Source organism: Apodemus sylvaticus, chromosome 18 (assembly GCF_947179515.1).
Source record: "Apodemus sylvaticus chromosome 18, mApoSyl1.1, whole genome shotgun sequence".
Taxonomy (NCBI): Eukaryota; Metazoa; Chordata; class Mammalia; order Rodentia; family Muridae; genus Apodemus; species Apodemus sylvaticus.
In genome coordinates this window covers 18,745,328-18,765,004 of record NC_067489.1, presented here as the reverse complement: position 1 = coordinate 18,765,004, position 19,677 = coordinate 18,745,328, and the positions used below count along the sequence as shown (strand labels likewise).

At 42.4% G+C, this 19,677-nt stretch overlaps 2 protein-coding genes across 2 annotated transcripts; one reads left to right on the top strand and one right to left on the bottom strand.

The window, feature by feature from the left end:
- Nucleotides 1-7,171: 7,171 nt before the first annotated feature.
- Nucleotides 7,172-9,937, bottom strand: LOC127668330 (beta-defensin 15-like). The gene is made up of 2 exons (XM_052161848.1): nucleotides 9,891-9,937; nucleotides 7,172-7,364 (listed from the first exon to the last, which is right to left on the bottom strand). Exons 1-2 carry the CDS (start codon nucleotides 9,935-9,937, stop codon nucleotides 7,172-7,174), a joined length of 240 nt encoding a protein of 79 aa, XP_052017808.1.
- A 2,659-nt stretch (nucleotides 9,938-12,596) lies between these two features.
- LOC127668365 (beta-defensin 12-like) lies at nucleotides 12,597-14,928 on the top strand. Its single transcript, XM_052161903.1, has 3 exons — nucleotides 12,597-12,666; nucleotides 13,022-13,063; nucleotides 14,804-14,928. Exons 1-3 carry the CDS (start codon nucleotides 12,597-12,599, stop codon nucleotides 14,926-14,928), a joined length of 237 nt encoding a protein of 78 aa, XP_052017863.1.
- The last annotated feature ends 4,749 nt before the right edge of the window (nucleotides 14,929-19,677 follow it).

The following is a 19,677-nucleotide window of genomic DNA, read 5'->3' as shown; positions in this document are numbered from 1 at the left end:
GGTTGGAGGAAAGGTGTTGTTTGTAAGTATGTGTTCGATAAAACATCAATGTCTTTAGTATGTGTGGGTATGTGTGTGCACACAAGCACACACACAGGAACACAAACATACAATATCCACAGAGGAATATGATAGCTAGTGCAACAAAGAAAACAAAATCAAAAGTATACAAGTGTAGAATAAATTGCTCAACAGCCACATGTTTCCATAGTTTCTGTAGTTTTCTTGCTATTTCTTTCTAGTTGTATCTCAATTGCCAAGACACAGGAAAGTTATTTTTCAGTTTTTTGTATTTGTGACAACTTGTTTTATGTTCTAAATATAATGTTTTGACAAAGTTTCTGTGGGCTGCTGAGAAGAGTCTGTTCTGAAGTTGCTGGATGGGTCAGTAGGTACATGTCTTGATCCATGGCACAGTTTAACCTTGCAGTTTCTATTTTAATTTTCTTATCTGGATGGTTCATCTGTTGGTGAAATTCAGTGCTGAAATCACCCACTGTTACTGTGTTGAACCTATCTGCCCTTTGAACTCACAGTACTCATCCTATGGCATTGGGTGAATTAAAGTTCCATGAATATATTGACAGTCATTATATCTTCAAGATCGTACACCTAGATTGTTCCCATTATTAATGTATAGTGAGTTTCCTTAGACCTTCTAATTCTGTCTAAAATATCTGTCACATTTGTATTTTAGATAGCAAACTGTCATATATTTCTTTATAATCCAGTCAGTCTCTCTCTTTTAACCTGGGAGCTAACACTGTTTACACACAGGGTTACATTTGATAGGTTTTTACTAATTTATCTATATTAGACATCTGCCAAATACTGAGTTAATATAACCCTGTCTGATCCTTTTCTATGTCTCAATTCTTAATCTGTTCTTTTATGAGAGTTGAGTTGTGTTTGTTTGTTTGTTCGTTTGTTTTCTGAGCTCTTGTGTTTGTGTTTCTCTTTCCTGTCTGGGACATATTCCATGCGTGTGTCTCCTGTAGTGCCGGCTTGGTGACCATGAATTGCTCTGATACTTGTGTATCACGGCAGCTCTTCCTGTCTCCCCTGACTTCTACAGTAGGCTCTGGCAGTCTTTGGGGGCAGCTCCAGAGTTTCACGGCTTGAACTGGGTCATTTCCCATTCTCTCAGCACTTACTGTTCCTGCTCTTATTTCTTCTCTTTTCTGCATCCGTAAGAATTCAGCCCTTCTCTCTCACAACGGTCGATATTCTCTTTTTCTATATCCCTGGCATCCTCACTACAATGTGAGGCAGATATGTTCATTTCTGGCCATGATTACTTGAGTTCTGAAATTCTCATATGCTAATATGTCATTTCTTGCCCTAAATTTAGGAGCTCACCTTCTATAATTTCATTGACTAAATTTTCTGGGCTTGTATCCAGTAGTTTGCTTCTTTCCTCTCCACCACAGACAGATTCAAGCGTCCAATCTCTTACTGATTTTCCATGGATATTGAATTTCATGAATTTTTTCATTACCTAAATGCAGAAATTCTTCAACCTTGCCTTCAATCACTGGTATCCTTTCATTACCTGGCCCTAGTCTATTGGTGATGTTCTGTTCTGAGCTTTTCATTTAATTTACTGAGTTTTTGTTCCTGTGATTTCTACTTTTTTGTTGTTCTGTTGTTCTTTCAGAATCTCTATGTCTCTGATGAATTTCTCACCCAAGTAGTTTGATCTGCAACTCCAGGTTGTGAAATAACTGTTTTTTTCTTCAGTTTCCTATTTATTTGAATGTGAAGTGAGTTTATTGATCATTTTTTATGTATTTTATTTTTAGATTTATTTATTTATCATATGTACATGAGTGCTCTATCTGCATGTACGCCAGAAGAGGGCATCAGATTCATTACAGATGGTTGTGAGCCACCAGGTGGTTACTGGGAGTTGAACTCAGCACCTCTGAGAGAGTAGCTGGTGCTCTTAAATGCTGAGCCATCTCTCCAGCCCTATAGTTCATTTTTTTTTTTTACATTTTTTTATTCGATATAATTTTTTATTTACATTTCAAATGATTTCCCCTTTTCTAGCCCCCCACTCCCCGAAAGTCAGATTTGAATTCTTTGTCTGTCTTTCATGCCCTGGATGTTTGAATTTAACCATTTCAGAGTTGTGAGCTTTTAGCAAAATCTCATTTCCTTCCTTTTGCTATTTCTCGTGTTCAAACTTGTGACTTATGTATTGTTGGGGATCAACACTGGTTGCTATATGAAAGTCATGCTAATGAATGGTCTTCTCTAGAGGACTTAATTACTTAAAGCCCAGTATATCTCAGAGATGTGAAGACAAACTGCAATAACATCAAACAAAGTAGCTACAAAAACTAGAGCTACCTAAGGCCAAAGACCAACTACAGATAACCATAGAAAATCATACAAGACGAATGAGAGAAAAGCATCTCTTGACAGATAGATGCAAATAAATGCACCTGATAAAGGAAGAAAGAGGAACAACATTTAAGTGTCTTACAATAAAATTAAAGCTTAAAACAATTCGAAATTGTATTAAGAGAGGGGGAGATAGGGAGGGGGAGGAGGGAGAAAGGAGGAGAGAGAGAAAGGGGAGGGGAGAGGGAGAGGAGAGAAAGAGATGGGTTTTTAAATTGAGAAGCGCCGGGGCGGTGGTGGCGCACGCCTTTAATCCCAGCACTTGGAAGGCAGAGGCAGGCAGATTTCTGAGTTCGAGGCCAGCCTGATCTACAGAGTAAGTTCCAGGACAGCCAGGGCTACACAGAGGAAACCCTGTCTCAAAAAACAAAAACAAACAAACAAAAAAAACAAAAAACCCCAATGATATTAGAGAAGCTTCTTCCTGGGCCTCTAGTCATGGAATTTTCCAGTGTGGAGGGATAGAGGTTATCTGGCCCTAGTCTTCCCCACTGTTCTACAGAAGACTGCATGGGGGCTGAGAACTGCACTAGTGAGGGCTGATTGCTGAGCCTGGACTACCCGGGGTGAGTTGAGCACTGAGCCAGTGTGGACTGAGAACCATGCAGTGTGGGCTGAGACCATCCAGCGTGGGCTGAGAACCATCCAGTGTGGGCTGAGAACCATGCAGTGTGGGCTGAGACCATCCAGCGTGGGCTGAGAGCCATCCAGTGTGGACTGAGAACCATCCAGCGTGGGCTGAGACCCATCCATTGTGGGCTGAGAACCATCCAGTGTGGGGTGAGAACCATCCAGCGTGGGCTGAGACCATCCAGCGTCGGCTGAGACTATCCAGCGTGGGCTGAGAACTATCCAGAGAACCATCCAGTGTGGGCTGAGAACCATCTAGCATGGGCTAAGAACCATCCAGCGTGGACTGAGAACCATCCATTGTGGGCTGAGAACCATCCAGTGTGGACTGAGAACCATCCATTGTGGGCTGAGAACCATCCAGTGTTGCTGAGAACCATCCAGTGTGGGCTGAGACCTTCCAGTGTGGACTGAGAACCATGCAGTGTGGGCTGAGACCATCCAGCGTGGGCTGAGAACCATCCAATGTGGGCTGAGAACCATGCAGTGTGGGCTGAGACCATCCAGCGTGGGCTGAGAGCCATCCAGTGTGGACTGAGAACCATCCAGCGTGGGCTGAGACCCATCAGTGTGGGCTAAGAACCATCCAGTGTGGGCTGAGAACCATCCAGTGTGGGCTGAGAACCATCCAGCCTGGGCTGAGAACCATCCAGCGAACCATTCAGTGTGGGCTGAGAACCATCCAGCATGGGCTGAGAACCATCAGCATGAGCTGAGAACCATGCAGTGTGGGCTGAGAACCATCCAGTGGGACTGAGAACCATCCAGTGTGGACTGAGAACCATCCAGTGTGGGCTGAGAACCATCCAGCGTGGGCTGAGAAACATCCAGTGTGGACTGAGAACCATCCAGTGTGGACTGAGAACCATCCAGTGTGGACTGAGAACCATCCAGCGTGGGCTGATTGCTGAGCTGGCGTGGACTGAGAGCTGCTGTGTGGACTAAGGCCTTAGCTTCATGACTTCCCACACCAGGACCACTGCTGACCCCAGAGAGCTTCGCAGTTGGGCTCTTGACTCAGAGGCCCTCAGTCTGTTTACCCAGAGTGAACCAATGCCAAGCCTGTGGCTGTGTTTTGTCTCCACACCACCAACTGGCATTGGAGAAGGGGCTGTTTCTCACCTGTCTCTGTGTAGCCTCTGTCTCTTGGGTGTTATATTACCTGGGTTTCTTTCTATCAAAGCATTCGACAGTCTACACATGTGTGAGCAGCATCTATCGTCTCCTCTCATTGCCTCCCACTCTTGCACACTTTTTCCTACAAGGTCTCCTTCCAATTTTCATGTCTTACTATTTGTGAATGTGTGTGGGTAGCCGCAGCTGTGTGTTCTTGATGTAATTGGTGTGTCACGTAAAGACAGGATTTATTTTCTTTTCTTTTTTTCTTTCTTTTTTTTTTCAGTTTTTTGTTTGTTTTTTCGAGACAGAGTTTCTCTGTGTAGCCTTGGCTGTCCTGGAACTCACTTTGTAAATCAGGCTGCGCTTGAACTCAGAAAACCGCCTGCCTCTGCCTCCCAAGTGCTGGGATTAAAGGAGTGCACCACTAGTGCCTGTTGAAGACAGCATTTCTAAGACCCTCCCCATCTTCCATCTCTTAGCATCTTTCCACTTCCTTTTCTCTGACATTTCCTGTGAGGTTGCAATGGATGATACTGAGGTTCCTGCTTAGGAATAAGTCATGTATTCTTCGCAATTTGACCACTCAAGAGGCTCTGTATGAAACACTAACTACTGTACACAGATGGTTCTCTGACCCAAGTGGAGAACAGTATTGATGTACCACATAAGCATACTTATTTAAATGCAGTTTGGTACCATTTAGCATTGCCTAGGGAATAAGTTCCTCCCTAGATCTGATGACTTCCCCGGTCAATGTTTTTTTTTTTATTCGATATATTTTTTAATTTACATTTCAAATGATTTCCCCTTTTCTGGCTCCCCATTCCCCGAAAGTCCCATAAGCCCTCTTCCCTCCCCCTATACTGTTGCACTGAGTCTTTCCAGAACCACGGGCCACTCCTCCATTCCTCTTGGACATCATTTAATATGTGGATTATGTTTTGGGTATTCCAAGTTTCTAGGCTAATATCCACCTTTCAGTGAGTGCATACCATGATTAATCTTTTGAGACTGTGTTACCTCACTTAGTATGATGTTCTCCAGCTCCATCCATTTGTCTAAGAATTTCATGAATTCATTGTTTCTAATGGCTGAATAGTACTCCATTGTGTAAATATACCACATTTTTTGTATCCATTCCTCCATTGAGGGACACCTGGGTTCTTTCCAGCTTCTGGCTATTACAAATCAGGCTGCTATGAACATAGTGGAACATGTGTCCTTATTGCATGCTGGAGAATTCTCTGGGTATATGCCCAGGAGTGGTATAGCAAGGTCCTCCGGAAGTGTCATGCCCAGATTTCTGAGGAACTGCCAGACTGATTTCCAATGTGGTTGCACCATCTTGCAATCCAACCAGCAGTGGAGGAGTGTTCCTCTTTCTCCACATCCTTGCCAACACCTGCTGTCTCCTGAGTTTTTAACCTTAGCCATTCTGATCGGTGTGAGGTAAAATCTCAGGGTTGTTTTGATTTGCATTTCCCTAATGACTAATGATGTTGAACATTTCTTAAGGTGCTTCTCAGCCATCCGAAGTTCTTCATATGAAAATTCTTTGTTTAGCTCTGTACCCCACTTTTTAATAGGGTTATTTGGTTATCTGGGGTCTACCTTCTTGAGTTCTTTGTACATATTAGATATTAGCCCTCTGTCAGATTTAGGGTTGGTGAAGATCCTTTCCCAAACTGTTGGTTGACATTTTGTTCTTTTGACAGTGTCCTTTGCCTTACAGAAACTTTGTAATTTTATGAGGTCCCATTTGTCAATTCTTGATCTTAGAGTATAAGCTATTAGTGTTCTGTTCAGGAACTTTTCCCCTGTACCCCTGTCCTCAAGGGTCTTCCCCAGTTTCTTTTCTATTAGTTTCAGTGTGTCAGGTTTTGTGTGGAGGTCCTTGATCCACTTGGAGTTGAGCTTAGTTCAAGGAGATAAGAATGGATCAATTCACATTCTTCTACATGCTGACCTCCAATTGAACCAGCACCATTTGTTTAAAAGGCTCTCTTTTTTCCACTGGACGTTTTCAGCTCCTTTGTCGAAGATCAAGTGACCATAGGTGTGTGGGTTCATTTCTGGGTCTTCAATCCTATTCCATTGATCCACTTGCCTGACATTGTGCCAATACCATGCAATTTTTATCACTATTGCTCTGTAGTAATGTTTGAGGTCTGGGATACTGATTCCCCTAGAAGTTCTTTTACTGTTGAGAATAGTTTTAGCTATCCTAGGTTTTTTGTTATTCCAGATGAATTTGAGAATTGCTCTTTCTAACTCTATGAAGAACTGAGTTGGGATTTTGATGGGGATTGCGTTGAATCTGTAGATTGCTTTTGGCAAGATGGCCATTTTAACTATATTAATCCTGCCAATCCACAAGCATGGAAGATTTTTCCATTTTCTGAGGTCTTCTGCGATTTCCTTCTTCAGAGATCTGAAGTTCTTGTTGTATAGGTCTTTCACTTGTTTGGTTAGAGTCACCCCATATACTTTATGTTGTTTGTGGCTATTGTGAAGGGTGTCATTTCCCTAATTTCTTTCTCAGTCTGCTTATCCTTTATCTAGGTTTCTAGTACTAGGTTTTTATTCTTTCCGAGAGGGCCTGGCATCCAATCAGAGTGTGGCTCCCTTCAAAAGAGCCAGACCCCTAATGTGCCAGTGGGAGTACCTTGCCTGCAGATTGTTTTTTTTTTTTTTAAGATTCACTTTTTATGAGTCCATGGACGCTTTCTACATGCTCATTTCTCCAAGTATCAAATTCCTATCTCCCTCCCTTTGGTTGAAGCCAGTTGGCTAAGGCTAAGCTATTCTAATACCCTTGTTTTAGGAGAAATAAATATCATGTAACTTTGGGATAATTGCCTCTCAAATCTAAAAGAAGTGCAGAGGGACCATCAAGTGTAGATGGCTACTCTTGGCCTCCGGAGAGACGCTGACAAGCTGAGGAAAACCATCCATTTATTTCCACTGGAGCATCTGCTTCCAGCAGGTGCCACCGCCCAAAGACAAAGCTTGCTCATCCCCAGGTCCCCATGTGGCCTGAGCCCTCATCCGACTCGTTGCCCTTGCTCCATCCACAGGGCTGGACTGTCACGCAGCACTTCAAATTCTTCTGGCAGAGAGCAACAAGTTCTTCGTTCTTCAGACAAGATGCTGTGCATCTCCTGTTGATCCTGGTGCATTTCTCATTGAAAAAGGCATTCTTGGCTACATAAAAGAAGAACCCCCACCCAGGTTAAATTTGTTTCAAATGTTTCTAATTACTACCTGTGAATGTTGTCTACCATGAGCAACCATCTTTTTAAAGTTGTGTCTTAGTTCCTTTGGACACCAGTAGATGAATTGTTTGCAGAAACATTGTCTGTGTGATAACCCTGTTTGTTTGTTTGTTTGTTTGTCACACAAGGTAAAAGAGCACAAACACCTGAACAGTTTTAATTAGGAATGTATAAGACAGAAGCAAACATTCTTTTATACAAATGTACTAGAAAGAAGGTTATCAGCTCAACTCAAACACTTCCACACCCTGGAACTTCCCTTACATACATTCAAAGATGGCTCAACTCAGGAAGAATTGAGAGCAAGATCTAAGTTTGGGGAGAAGGCTCAAGACTGGTAGTAAAGGTGGAATTGTATACAGTGGGCAAAAGCATAATGGAGAAGACAGAAAGTGAAGAGACTTGGAGTATATCCAATTCACAGTGATGACCCAGGAAGATGGAAGACAGGAAACATCCTTGTCCCCGGGTTTCTGGTGGCCATCACAGATACCCAAATATGGAAAGATATCTGACTTCTCTATCACGTTTCACCAAGATCCTACTGTAAAAGTCAAACACTTTAGGGAAGGGGTCATAGTTGAGGCCAGCTCCCTGTGACTTTTATTTGTTATTTGCATGAAATTGCAGTGCTTGCATCAGCCCTCAGGAGAGCAGACTGCTGCTGCATGCTAAAGGCAGACAATCCATGTTACAAAGATCAACATCTCAGGAGGTAGTGATTGAAATCCATTCCGTGCAGGGATGGGAAGTTCATGGATTCCATTCCATGTGAACACATAAGACTGCCAACTCAAATGTGTGCAAATCCTAAATCCCAGGGGGTGACTGCTCTCACATCCCAGCCATTGTCTACTGGCTGAATATCAACTCACAAGTATAAGGATCTCATGGTTTCAAATCCCTTTAAACCCTGGCTTTCTCTGCAGTGTTCAATATTTTCTCTGCTCTCCTAACACAGTAAGGCTGTGTAAAACTAGAGTTTCAAGACCTTACTCTACCAAGAGAACTTGTAGCATATCCAATTCACAATGAGAAACCAGCAGCTTTAGGACCAAAAGAACATTTTTGCCTATAACTTTCTAATGAGTCCCAATGTTGTCTCTGCATGTGTGGTGCATTCAGTACAACAGATAATTTTTTACTGTATAATCTTACACTGTGTTGACTAACCATGTAGTACTCAGGAACAGTCTTAATATCTCTCCTCAGCCTCCATTGTTCACAGCAGTGCCGTCAGGAAGCATGACTTATCATTTATCCATGGAAGGTCTAGTTCTCCATATCCTGATGCAGCATCCACTCACATAGATCTGTTACAATACCGATCAGGGTACACAAAACTAATGTGAAATTGTTCAGTAATGTACATGAGCTGATACAGCACTAATACATGGAATCAAATTAGATTGACTTGGACTCCCATGAGTCCCCTTGTTCTGCTCCATGGAATCGGCAAGGATCTAGTCTTATTCCTTAATTTTAGAGAAGATACATTTGCATCTTTTCAAACTTGCCAGAAATGTGAGAAAGTACAGAGAGCTCTAATGTGGAAAGGATGTCCCGTATAGTTCTCAGTGTGTAACACAGAGTACCAATCCTATAGGTCTCACTGTGTAACACAGAGTACCAATCCTATAGGTCTCACTGTGTAACACAGAGTACCAATCCTATAGGTCTCACTGTGTAACACAGAGTACCAATCCTATAGGTCTCACTGTGTAACACAGAGTACCAATCCTATAGGTCTCACTGTGTAACACAGAGTACCAATCCTATAGGTCTCACTGTGTAACACAGAGTACTTATTTCAAGCCAAAAGGAAAAATGACTCTGAATATCTCTATATTAAAAGTGCAACAGAATTTTCCTCCAAGCCACTGGCTTTGGAGAAGTGAATGTGTTTATTATCAGGACTCTCCAACACAGCATCCATCTTTAGATATGCAATTAGGAAACTGCTGTCTCCAGTGTGTGCTTTTGCCTGGTGCCATGATGGAGATGGAGATGTAACCCTACACTTTCTTCTTCCATATCTCTCTTTTTATATCTTTTTGTTGTCTATTTTATTCTAAATTTAAAAAATTTTCACATTTTATCCACATCTAAAAAATCTGTATATTTCTTCATTTTAGTTCTCCCTTTAATTTTTGTTCATTATTTTTGCAAATGAGCATAAAACCAGGCATCAAAAGCATCTTTTCAGATGATGCCCTTTAACTTATCCAAACCTGTGACAACTTATCATGAATAGAAAAGGCAATGTGTCAATATATAATTTATTGATGACAAGTCATAAGGAAGTTACCTTCTTCAACAACTGTTTTTCTTTGAAGTCCAATAGCCCAAAGGTATCCTAAATCCTAGGTCTGATCACACGTGGGCATTTCCAGCATAGACCTTATGTCTGGGCCATCACCACAGATCACCCTCCATGTAAAAGATGCTTGTTTTCTTTTGTCCAGAAAGAAGAGAACAGCAAAGAGAAATAAGACTGTCTTCATGACCTGAAGGACTGTGAGGGTCAGCACAGTGTCAGTGGAAAAGGACACCCACCCACCCACCTACCCACATTTATATGCTTCTCCAGAGCAGACAGGACCATGATCGCTGAAGCCTATCAGGACAAGCAACCCTGTGCCCTCTATGTGGAGCCCACCCACATCAGGGGGTGTCACCCAACCTACAGTGGGTTGATGTTTTCTCTGGTTCTGGGAAGTTTCCAAGAAGGAAAACAGGCATGAGCGTAGAGCAGAGATGGATGACTGGGTGCAGGTTTTGTGCTAGAAGAGTCTGGAGTCCAGTCCTTTGCATTGCTAACCCTATGTTCCATCCCTAGTGGCTTCAGATCACGGGGACAGTGGGAGTGTAAGCATACAATACCCCATGATTCAGTGAAGTCCACCCTGTGGTCAGGTGGACTCTGAACTGCAGAGCCCAACTTTGTGAGCTGTCTACACTGGGGAAAGAATCTGACCTAAACATGTATACCATCGTGTGTTTTTAAATTATGGATTTTGCCTCATGCAGCCCATTTCAAGTGTTAGACAATGTTACTTAATCTCAGAGGATTTTTGTTTTATTTTATTTTATTTTGTTTTATGTTACCTATGTTTTTATTTGTTTTTTGAGAATTTCACACAGTATATTTTTTAAAGATTTGTTTATTTTATTTATATAAGTACACTGTAGTTGTCTTCAGACACACCAGAAGAGGGCATAGGATTCCACCACAGATTGTTGTGAGCCACCATGTGGTTGCTGGGAACTGAACTCAGAACCTTTGGAAGAACAGCCAGTGCTCTTAAGCACTGAGCCGTCTCTCTAGCCCCTCACACAGTATATTTTGACCACATTCTTTATCCTCCCATAACTCCTCCCAGAGCCTCACCATTACCCACCAAGCTTCATGTTAACTGATTTGGGTTGGCCAACTACCCTGAGAACAAGGCCTGTCCTGGAGCATGGTTGATATACCCAGTATCACTCCAGCAACGGAAACTTATTTTCTGTATCCCAAGAGCTATCAATTAAAATAAGTAGCTTCTTGTCTTGGTGTGAACTCTGTGCTCACTTCCCCTTTGCTATTTGTCTAGCTTATATTGTGCAGGTCTCTTGCACAGTTGGTCTCTATGAGCTCAGGTGTGCACCAGCCTTGGAGTGTCTGGTCTGGGGCAGATACCTCATAGTTGCCCACTGCTCCTAGCTCTGACACTCTTTCCAGCTCCTCTTTCACATAGATCCCCGAGCTTTGAGTGGAGGAGTGTAATAAAAATATCCCATGAAGAACTGAGAGCTCCACAGTCTCTCACTCTCTGTACATTGGCCAGTGGTTGAGCTCTGTGTAAATTACCACACAATGCAAGAGGAAACTTCCCTGGTGAGAGTCGAGGGATGCTCTGATCTATGAGTATAGGATGTCATTGGAGTGAGATTGCTAAGCTACTTAGCAAAGTGGTTGTTCAAAGTTATATAGAAATATAAATGTAATGATGATGATGATGATAATCAGATATTCTGCTAAACACTGCTATGTTATGTGCAATGCACTCAAAAGCCCAATGAGACTGATATTCTCAATATAACATGATTTTAAGGATAAAGAGGCTAAGGTTTCCAAAAGTGTTAACCTATCCAAGGCGGTCTACTTAGCAGGTATCTGTCTAACTACATCTTATACATTGTGTGTGTGTGTGTGTGTGTGTGTGTGTGTGTTAAAGAGAGAGAAGGAGGATGCTGGGAACTGAATGTAGATTGAATGTCGGGCAAACACTTTTCTACTGAGTTCCATCCCCGTCCCTTTTTACTTATTTTAGATTTGAGTATCACCAAGTTACACAGGCTGGCTTTGAACTCACTAAACTCACAATATACCCCAAGCAGGCTTTTAGCTTGTGATGCTTCTGCCTCAGTCTCTGGAGTAGCTGGGTTACAAGCCTGTGACACCAGACCTGGCTATGTCTCCAAGACTGAAAACCAGAACATCATGTACCTATACGCATCCAGGTAGCAATAAGCAGGACACAGTTTTGGGGGTTGACATGAATATTCCTTTTGATGCCCACAGTTTTGGTTATTAAAGGTTGTTGTGGTTACGACTTTGGTCTGTGATGAGATGTCTGACAGGCACAGCATTCAAAGCTACCTTAACACAAGGTCTGTTTCTTCTCATGTTCTGCTGAACAGTTTATAAATGCAGCAGTGGGAATGAGGAGGGTCAGTGTGCCCATCTGAGGATTGCCTTCCAGTCCTCACCAGGGCTCTGCAAGCACAATGAGCAGTCAAAGTCCTCCTGAGTGGAAATCACACTAGATCCCCAGGACGTGCTGCAGAGAACATGGCATTGATCCTTGCGAAGTCATGGAGAACTATCAGGGTCCTCTCCCCTCAGTTCCTGCAGAAGTGTGCATGACCCTGGGCTATCCAAGTCTTGGACCACTGTCCACTCCATTCGCTGGTTAGGCGTGGGGACGTAGGGCTTTGCAGGCTCAACGTTATAACTCACTGCACTGCTCTTGATCCTGGCAAATGGAGCATGTAATTGTGCTTTCTTTATTGATTCACCTCACTGACCTAGAACACAGCCTATTACATTCCGATATAAATGCTTTCTTATCCTCTCAAAGAATCCAAATCTGTGTGTTGAAGAATCTCCCCTCAAACATGGCTCTGAGCAGAGAGGTGTTCTATTTTGGTTTTGCTTTGTTCTTTGTTGTAGCTGAACTGCCGTCAGGTAAATCAGAGTTGATGGGAACTTGATGGGGTTGAGGGGTGGGGCAGATCATGGAACCAATGATTCCTTCATGCATCACCCTGAAACTGAGGTAACTCTCCTCTTCCCATACGTTTCTTGGACCTGAGCTAATGTTTCCTAAAAGCCAGATGAGTGGAGCTTTAATTTTTATTTTATTGGTTTGTACATTGGTCTTTCTGGCTTCCAGGAGTGCTGGTCTTGAGAAATCCAATAAAGACAGCAGCCATAACATTGGTAGCCCCTCAAGAGCCATGTGACATGTAGGAGAAGTGTTATTCAGTGTCATTTCTTGTTTTAATATTCTGTACTAAAATGTATTTTGTTTTAAATTTAGGGTCCTGGGCAGGACTTGAGTATTCCCAGTCATTTCCAGGAGGTAAATTACATCCTTTACCAGTGCTTTCTCCTTCTCTCTTGGGAACTCAGACACAGTAAGCCATCTTTGACTGATGAAGCCAAGGAAGGGAAGTAGTGGTAAAAGGACTAAAGTCTGGTCCATTGGCTCTGTCTTCTAGTCCTCTTGTAGCCATGGTCATATTTGTATTTTTCAGTGAGTTTCCTATTAATTTAAGGTTCTTATGTTCCTTATCCCCTTAAATTAGCATTACCCAGAGATCCTGGCTTCCCTTCCCTTATGACCTAACTTAAACAAGGTCTGCACGAGGTCATCTGGTGGATGAGGAGACTCACACAGAATGGAGCAGATGGCGGGTGAGGCAGCATTCTCATTAGAGAAGCACTGTTTATAACAGTTAGTCACAAGCATTGGGTGTGCACCAGAGGTTCTCTTACATGAGAAGACAGCACAATGCAAGGACAATTAAGAGAAATATTTAAATATTCTTGGAGGGCTGGAGAAGTGGCTCACAGCTTAAGAGGCCTCGCAGTGTAACTATGAGGACCCAAGTCTGGATTCCAGCACACATATACTTTTTCTTGAGCTTGTAACCCCAGCATTATGGAAGTAGAGCTAGAAGGTTCAAGGGCAGAGATAGGTGGTTCACTAGAAACTAGAACACCTAGAAAAACGAGCTACAGTTAAAAGAGAGACCCTGCTGTACAGCTGAGAGTGACAGAAAGGATGTCTAAATCCTTTTTCTTGATGTTTTGTGTGCACATACATGGGGGCATGAACCTGCACACACATGAGCATCTGTACCACATAATACACCTCTTTCTCAAACATACACACACTAACATAATGATAATGATCATAAGAATAGAGTGAATAGAGTGAGAACTATGGAACTCATGGAGTACTAATAACTCCCTTAACAAATACACACAGATTATGCCACTTAATTATAAAAGCACTCTTACAAGTAAATATCATATAGCACAAACATTATCACATAGTTATTGTATTTCACCACTCAGCAAATTGAAAATGTACACAGATATTTCTAGTATGTCAATCAGGTGAAGGGGACTAGGTAAATTAACTGGCTGATACTAGGCCCAAATATTGAGATTAAATTCTTCATTCCATCTTCAAGAATTTGAAACCAAAGGCTGGCTAGTAAAGTTTCAGTAATACAGACATGGATTTTAATAGTTCTGAAGAATAGGTGCTCTGTCACTTACATCCAGAACAGAAAAGACAACAAACACCTGGGGGACACAGGTGATGGTTACTTATTCTTTTTAACTCTTTTCAGCTTCACATTGTGGTAAGCAGATGCTGCAGGGTAGTGCTTTTCTTCCAGTGTGTGTGTGTGTGTGTGTGTGTGTGTGTGTGTGTGTGTGTGTAGCCCATAGGTCAAACTTAAATGTCATTCCTCAGAAGCATCAACCTTCTGATCAATTTTCTGAGACAGAATCAACCACAGATTCACCTAGGCTGACCACTGAGATTCAGCTGTCTCTGGTCCCCTGCTGAGGACTGTAAGTGGACACAAGTGCCAGGCTTTTTACCTGGGCGTGGTGGATCAGACTCAAGGTCCCATGCTTTCTCAAGAAACATTTTGCCAACTGAGCTATCCCCCAATGCCTATGGCCTAATTCTAGCAAACACTCCTGGCCATACACACTGACCCTGCCTGTCAGGGGGCCTTAGATATGCTTCCCATTCCCATAAAGTTTCAGCAAACATCTCACCAGCTCTTTCCTGGCACAGGGGAGTTTGCTGTGTGTGAGACATGCAGGCTCGGCAGGGGGAAATGCAGGAGGATATGCATGGATAGTGAGAAGATTGCAGGCAAGTGCAAGCCGAACTTCTTCTGCTGTCGGGAGAGGATCTGAACTTGAGGATCAAAGGCCTTTGGACCTTGGAAGCCCTGCCGAATGGATGGTCAAGGAGAGAACATCTGTGGCATCACGGGGCCACAGTCAGCGCTGTTCAGGCCCCTCTCACTTCAGTCTGTTTATATTCTTCATTTTAAGAATGTTTTATTCTTAATTTTAAGATGACCAAAATCAAAACAGCAATGAGCACCTTCTACACAAGCAGACACAACTGCACATCTCCAGAACACTCATAACTTACAAATGCTCTTTCCAGGATTTTCTCATGGGGCTCAGGGTCACCTGAGAGTGTGACTGTCATCCTTATTTGTATTTGATCCAGGTGTTTGATTTGTACTGCTGCCTGTGGTACAGCAAAGCTGGGAGACTAGGGGCGGTGTGAGCATCACTGCCTCTTTCTGTGTCTTTCTCTAATATATTAATTATTATGGGATCAATAGACAAATGAGAGTCTCTTCAGTCTCTTCTGTGCTGACAGCTCTGTAATTCTATAGGACACAAGAAAAATTCATTCACTTGATTCTTGATGAGGTAATGTATTATTATCCGCAGATAATAACAACTATGATGTATTTTTGAAAACAACTCTTATTTACTCTGTTAATGCCTGTGTTACAGAGACTGCATTGTCTTTCTTGCCTGCAAAAGGAAATGGCTAGAGATTAATTCAAATGTCCATTTGCATAGGATATCTGCAGATGAAAAACTGTAACTTTCGCCTTGTGAAATAAAATTTGTAGCTTCAAAAACTAAAAATCAAAACCAACAGTCATGGGGCTCATACTTAATCAATTTTGGGGGGATACATGAATCTGAGCAGTATTCTGCCCAGGGTTATCTAGTACCTAGGATCTTCTCTTACTCTTTCCATTCTAACTACAAAACCTCACCACTGTCCTATCCTGATCCACCATGCTTCCTGACTTCTGGTTGAGTTTACTCAATACAATCTGCTAGGAAAATGAAAGATAGCAACATAAACAGGAATATTTGCCCACCAGATGCTTTGTTTCCCATATTAAAGCTGCTGCTTTTCTCTCTGCTCTCACCTGGCTCTCCCATAGTAGGCATAGATTCTGACAGGCAGAGCCTGAGACACTGGATAGAGGGCAAAAGTCTTCTATGGGTCACAAGAATATCGCAAGGGTTCCTTGAGTCAAAGGCATCCTTGGAGAAAACAGCTAAGGGTGGGCTCTGTTAGGAAAGGACATAGCACAAAGGGGTTTCAGTATAAAGTTCAGGGAGTGAGATGAATTCATAAAAAGACAATTACAGACACTTTCAACCACTTGGGAAATTGCTCACTGCTTTGGAGAGCACAGCAGCCTTGTGAGAACATGCAAATTCTTCTCTACAAAATACACAGACCTTAAAATAGGAGGGCTGTTTGTGCTACTGTATAGGAACACACTGTGAAGGTAGCAGCTTAACACAGCACATGCTGTCTCAAACTATGTCAGGTCAGAAGTCTGGGTCTGGTGTAGGTGGTTCCTGTGCTCAGTGTTTCACAAGACAGACAATGAAGCATCCACTCGAGAAGCAATGCCATCAGAGGGAAGAGGCCTTCCAAAGGCACACAGTCAGGGTCCAACTTCAGCAGTCTTAGCAACGACAAACCACATAGCATTCCCTGCTCACAGCTGCCTTTGTCCAGAGCAATCTCATACATTAAGACCAGCAAAAGAACCCCTTACTTCAGAACTCCCCAACTTAGTTTTACATTGAAAATTAGGTGAAGAACTGAGGCTGTGGCTATAATTTACTATTGGAAAAAGTTGGTGTTACCATCAAAGAATTGGGTAAGAATGGCAACATTAATGATAATCTCAAAGGCATTGCCTATAACTAATATAAATTTGTGTGTGTGTGTGTGTGTATACACACATACACACACACACACACACACACACATACACACAAAACACATATATATCAAATGCCAAAACTGATATAAGTTCTACTTTACTGATTATAACATTAAGGAAAAATCAACCATCCCAAATAGAAATAAACAGAATGTGGTTCTAAAAGATTAAGACTTAAGTTGTACAGTATATAAACTTTGCATTCAAAGAAACATTGGAAACAAGTGGTAGACAAACATGTTGTAAAACAAATTTTGACAATAGCAAAAAGCCTGTTATAAGAGACGAGGTTGTTTTATGACTGAAGTATTAAGCCAAGAGAGGAGATACAATATTAAAAAAAATGCACCTAAGAGAAGAACCCTAAAATACTTTAAGGAAATAGTGACATATCAAAATTCTAATGTCCAGTCTTTTCATAGATTCAACAAAAACTCAGCTGTTAATATATGTAAACATTAAAACATCCAAAAGAAATGCTTCCAATATACAATGTCACCCAAAAAACATTTATGCTCCAAAAAGAATCATGAGGATAAGAAGGAATGGTGGCCCAAACCTAGGCTGAGCAAACACTAAAGCCTTCTGCTCCATGCTAGCATCTGGGGCATGGGGTGACACCATGTGAACTCCAGGGAATCTGGCTAGCTCTGTCTCTATAATATAGCCCTGTCTCCTGCAGCAAGTATGACATCTTATAATCTGGCCCCATTTGGTAACTGTGGCTTTCCCTGGCATAGATCCAACACTCTTGGTATCTCTAACATGCTAGTCTCTTGGCCAAAGCATAGACTTCACCCCCACCCCACCAAGCTTTGTGCAAAGCCTGTTCCAGGACTCTTTGCAGAGAATCTGACCTTGGTATACAGTCCTGTATACAGGCCACATGCTCTGGGAACCTTCCTCAAAGTCTCCACATCCCCACAGGTCTCACATTCTACAAACCAAAGGAACTAGGATGGCTTAGACATACGAAGTCTCTTGCCAACTCGAGATATTTCGAGGCCCTCTTAGACTGTAGGTGCAACAAGCTCTGAGAACTGGCACAACTGAACCTGGAGAATTTCCCTAGGCAACCCTTTCACAGAAATGCTTTCAGGTGTGTCTATGCTTTTGTACCCTGGGCCCTCAGAGGGAAGGGACCTTATCCTCAGGACACCTGTGCTGCTTTTCCAAAGCAAAGTACTTAGGTGCCCCTAATGGCACCAGCCTTGCTCAGGAAATGGAAAGACAGCTGATGTTGAGAGGAGATTCTGGATTGAGGAGAAGGGTCACAGAGGAAGTCAGAGCCTCCGGGTGTCCAGACCTAAGGGGGATGATGTGAGCTCTAAGCACCCTGTTTTCTGCCTCTGTCTCTGATAAAGTGTTGAACAGGGTCATCACCTCAGTGTAGGTACAGGTGAGTGTATTTGCTTCCTTTTCTTTTGCTAACACAGAACAACTGAGTCTAGGCACTTTATTTTTAAACTGTTTATTCTGACAGGCTTACGTCCATGATCAAGCAGCAACAATGTTCAGCTTCAGAGAGGGTCTCCTAGGCCATATCAAAACTTGGTGCCCACATCCCTGGATGGGCATGGATTAGAGCCAATGGCAGCATGGAAGACAAGAATCTGGAGAACAGGGAGGGGGCATTGGTACTGTAACCTCTCTGGGATATCCAGTCCCATAAGATTCTGTGTTACTCCTCCTAAAGACAGTGCCCCAGTGATCTAATTAAGTTATCTACACATGGTTTCGGGATTACTTTTGATTTGCTGAGACAGAGTCAGTCTGGATTAGTCTTGATACTCACTATGTAGCCCAAGCTGGCCTGAAACTCTCTGCCTCCATTTCCTGAATACTGTAACAGGAATGGGTCACCACAGCAGGATTCTAAGGCCTGCATTTTAAAGGGTCCATCATATCTCAGACTGAGAGCCAAGATTCTAACACATTAAGAATCACTGGCAACTCACCGACTTCATCCCTTACCTAGACGTTTTCTTTTCTCCAAAGTATGTCTGACCTCACTGCATCTTACACAGCCTTTTGGCAGCTCTGCATTTTCCAAAAATTCATTTACTATTAGTGAGAGAATTGATCTGCTGAGCTCTCACTCTATTGGGGAGGTGGATTTGTCCACTGGAATATTCTTTCAGATACTCTCCTGCACAAAATCCTAAACTGTCTCCTTTGGTTTTAGGACAAAATTAAGGCCTACTGATAGCAAATATCTGCAGTACAAATACACATAGCTTTTGTACCACAAATGATTATGGAAAGAAATGTTAAGACTTATACCATCTTCGAAAGCCTTACATATGCATAAATTTGAAAGATTTACTGACAGTTCGCATCTAATTTTTTGTTTAGTCATGAATTACCCAGAGCAGACAGCTTATCACTAGAAACCTGAACAACCCTTGTGTAAGAAGCCACTGGAAGAAAAGAAATTAAAGAAAAACGACCTTTAGTATCTATTGGGATAGCCAATTGATCCTGCAAAACCTACTATACCAGAACTGGTAGATACAACTTGTAAATGAGTATGCTATACAGAAAACTTTACTATAAGAAGAAAGGAGTGGATGGTTGTAGATTTTGTGGAATTGGGGATCCTTGAGATGTACACGGAGGGAAAACAAGAGATGTCTAAGAGGAAAGGAAATAGAATATTCTAGGCAAAAAGGTAGGGTGCTTTCTCTGCCTTCCTTCCATTAAAAGACTAAGACAAAAGGTGGATCAGCTGGCCCACATGCCACTCAATGGAGCATGGAAAACAGTTCTCCCTCAAGGCTGTTTCTGAGCACCAGAATAGGTCTGTTTCTCCTCTCCTTGATAAAGGAACCGGCTCCATTACTGTTCCTCCTCCATCTCCCCTCCACTGCTGCCTGGAGAC

Bases quoted from the DNA above. Each gene is read 5' to 3' on its own strand.
- LOC127668365 (XM_052161903.1), top strand. From the start codon at position 12,597: ATGGCTCTGAGCAGAGAGGTGTTCTATTTTGGTTTTGCTTTGTTCTTT. The intron at 12,667-13,021 runs GTAAATCAGAGT...TTTTAAATTTAG, and splicing joins TGTAGCTGAACTGCCGTCAG to GGTCCTGGGCAGGACTTGAG. The intron at 13,064-14,803 runs GTAAATTACATC...TTCCTGGCACAG, and splicing joins TTCCCAGTCATTTCCAGGAG to GGGAGTTTGCTGTGTGTGAG.
- LOC127668330 (XM_052161848.1), bottom strand. From the start codon at position 9,937: ATGAAGACAGTCTTATTTCTCTTTGCTGTTCTCTTCTTTCTGGACAA. The intron at 7,365-9,890 runs AAGAAAACAAGC...CTTCTTTTATGT, and splicing joins GTTCTCTTCTTTCTGGACAA to AGCCAAGAATGCCTTTTTCA.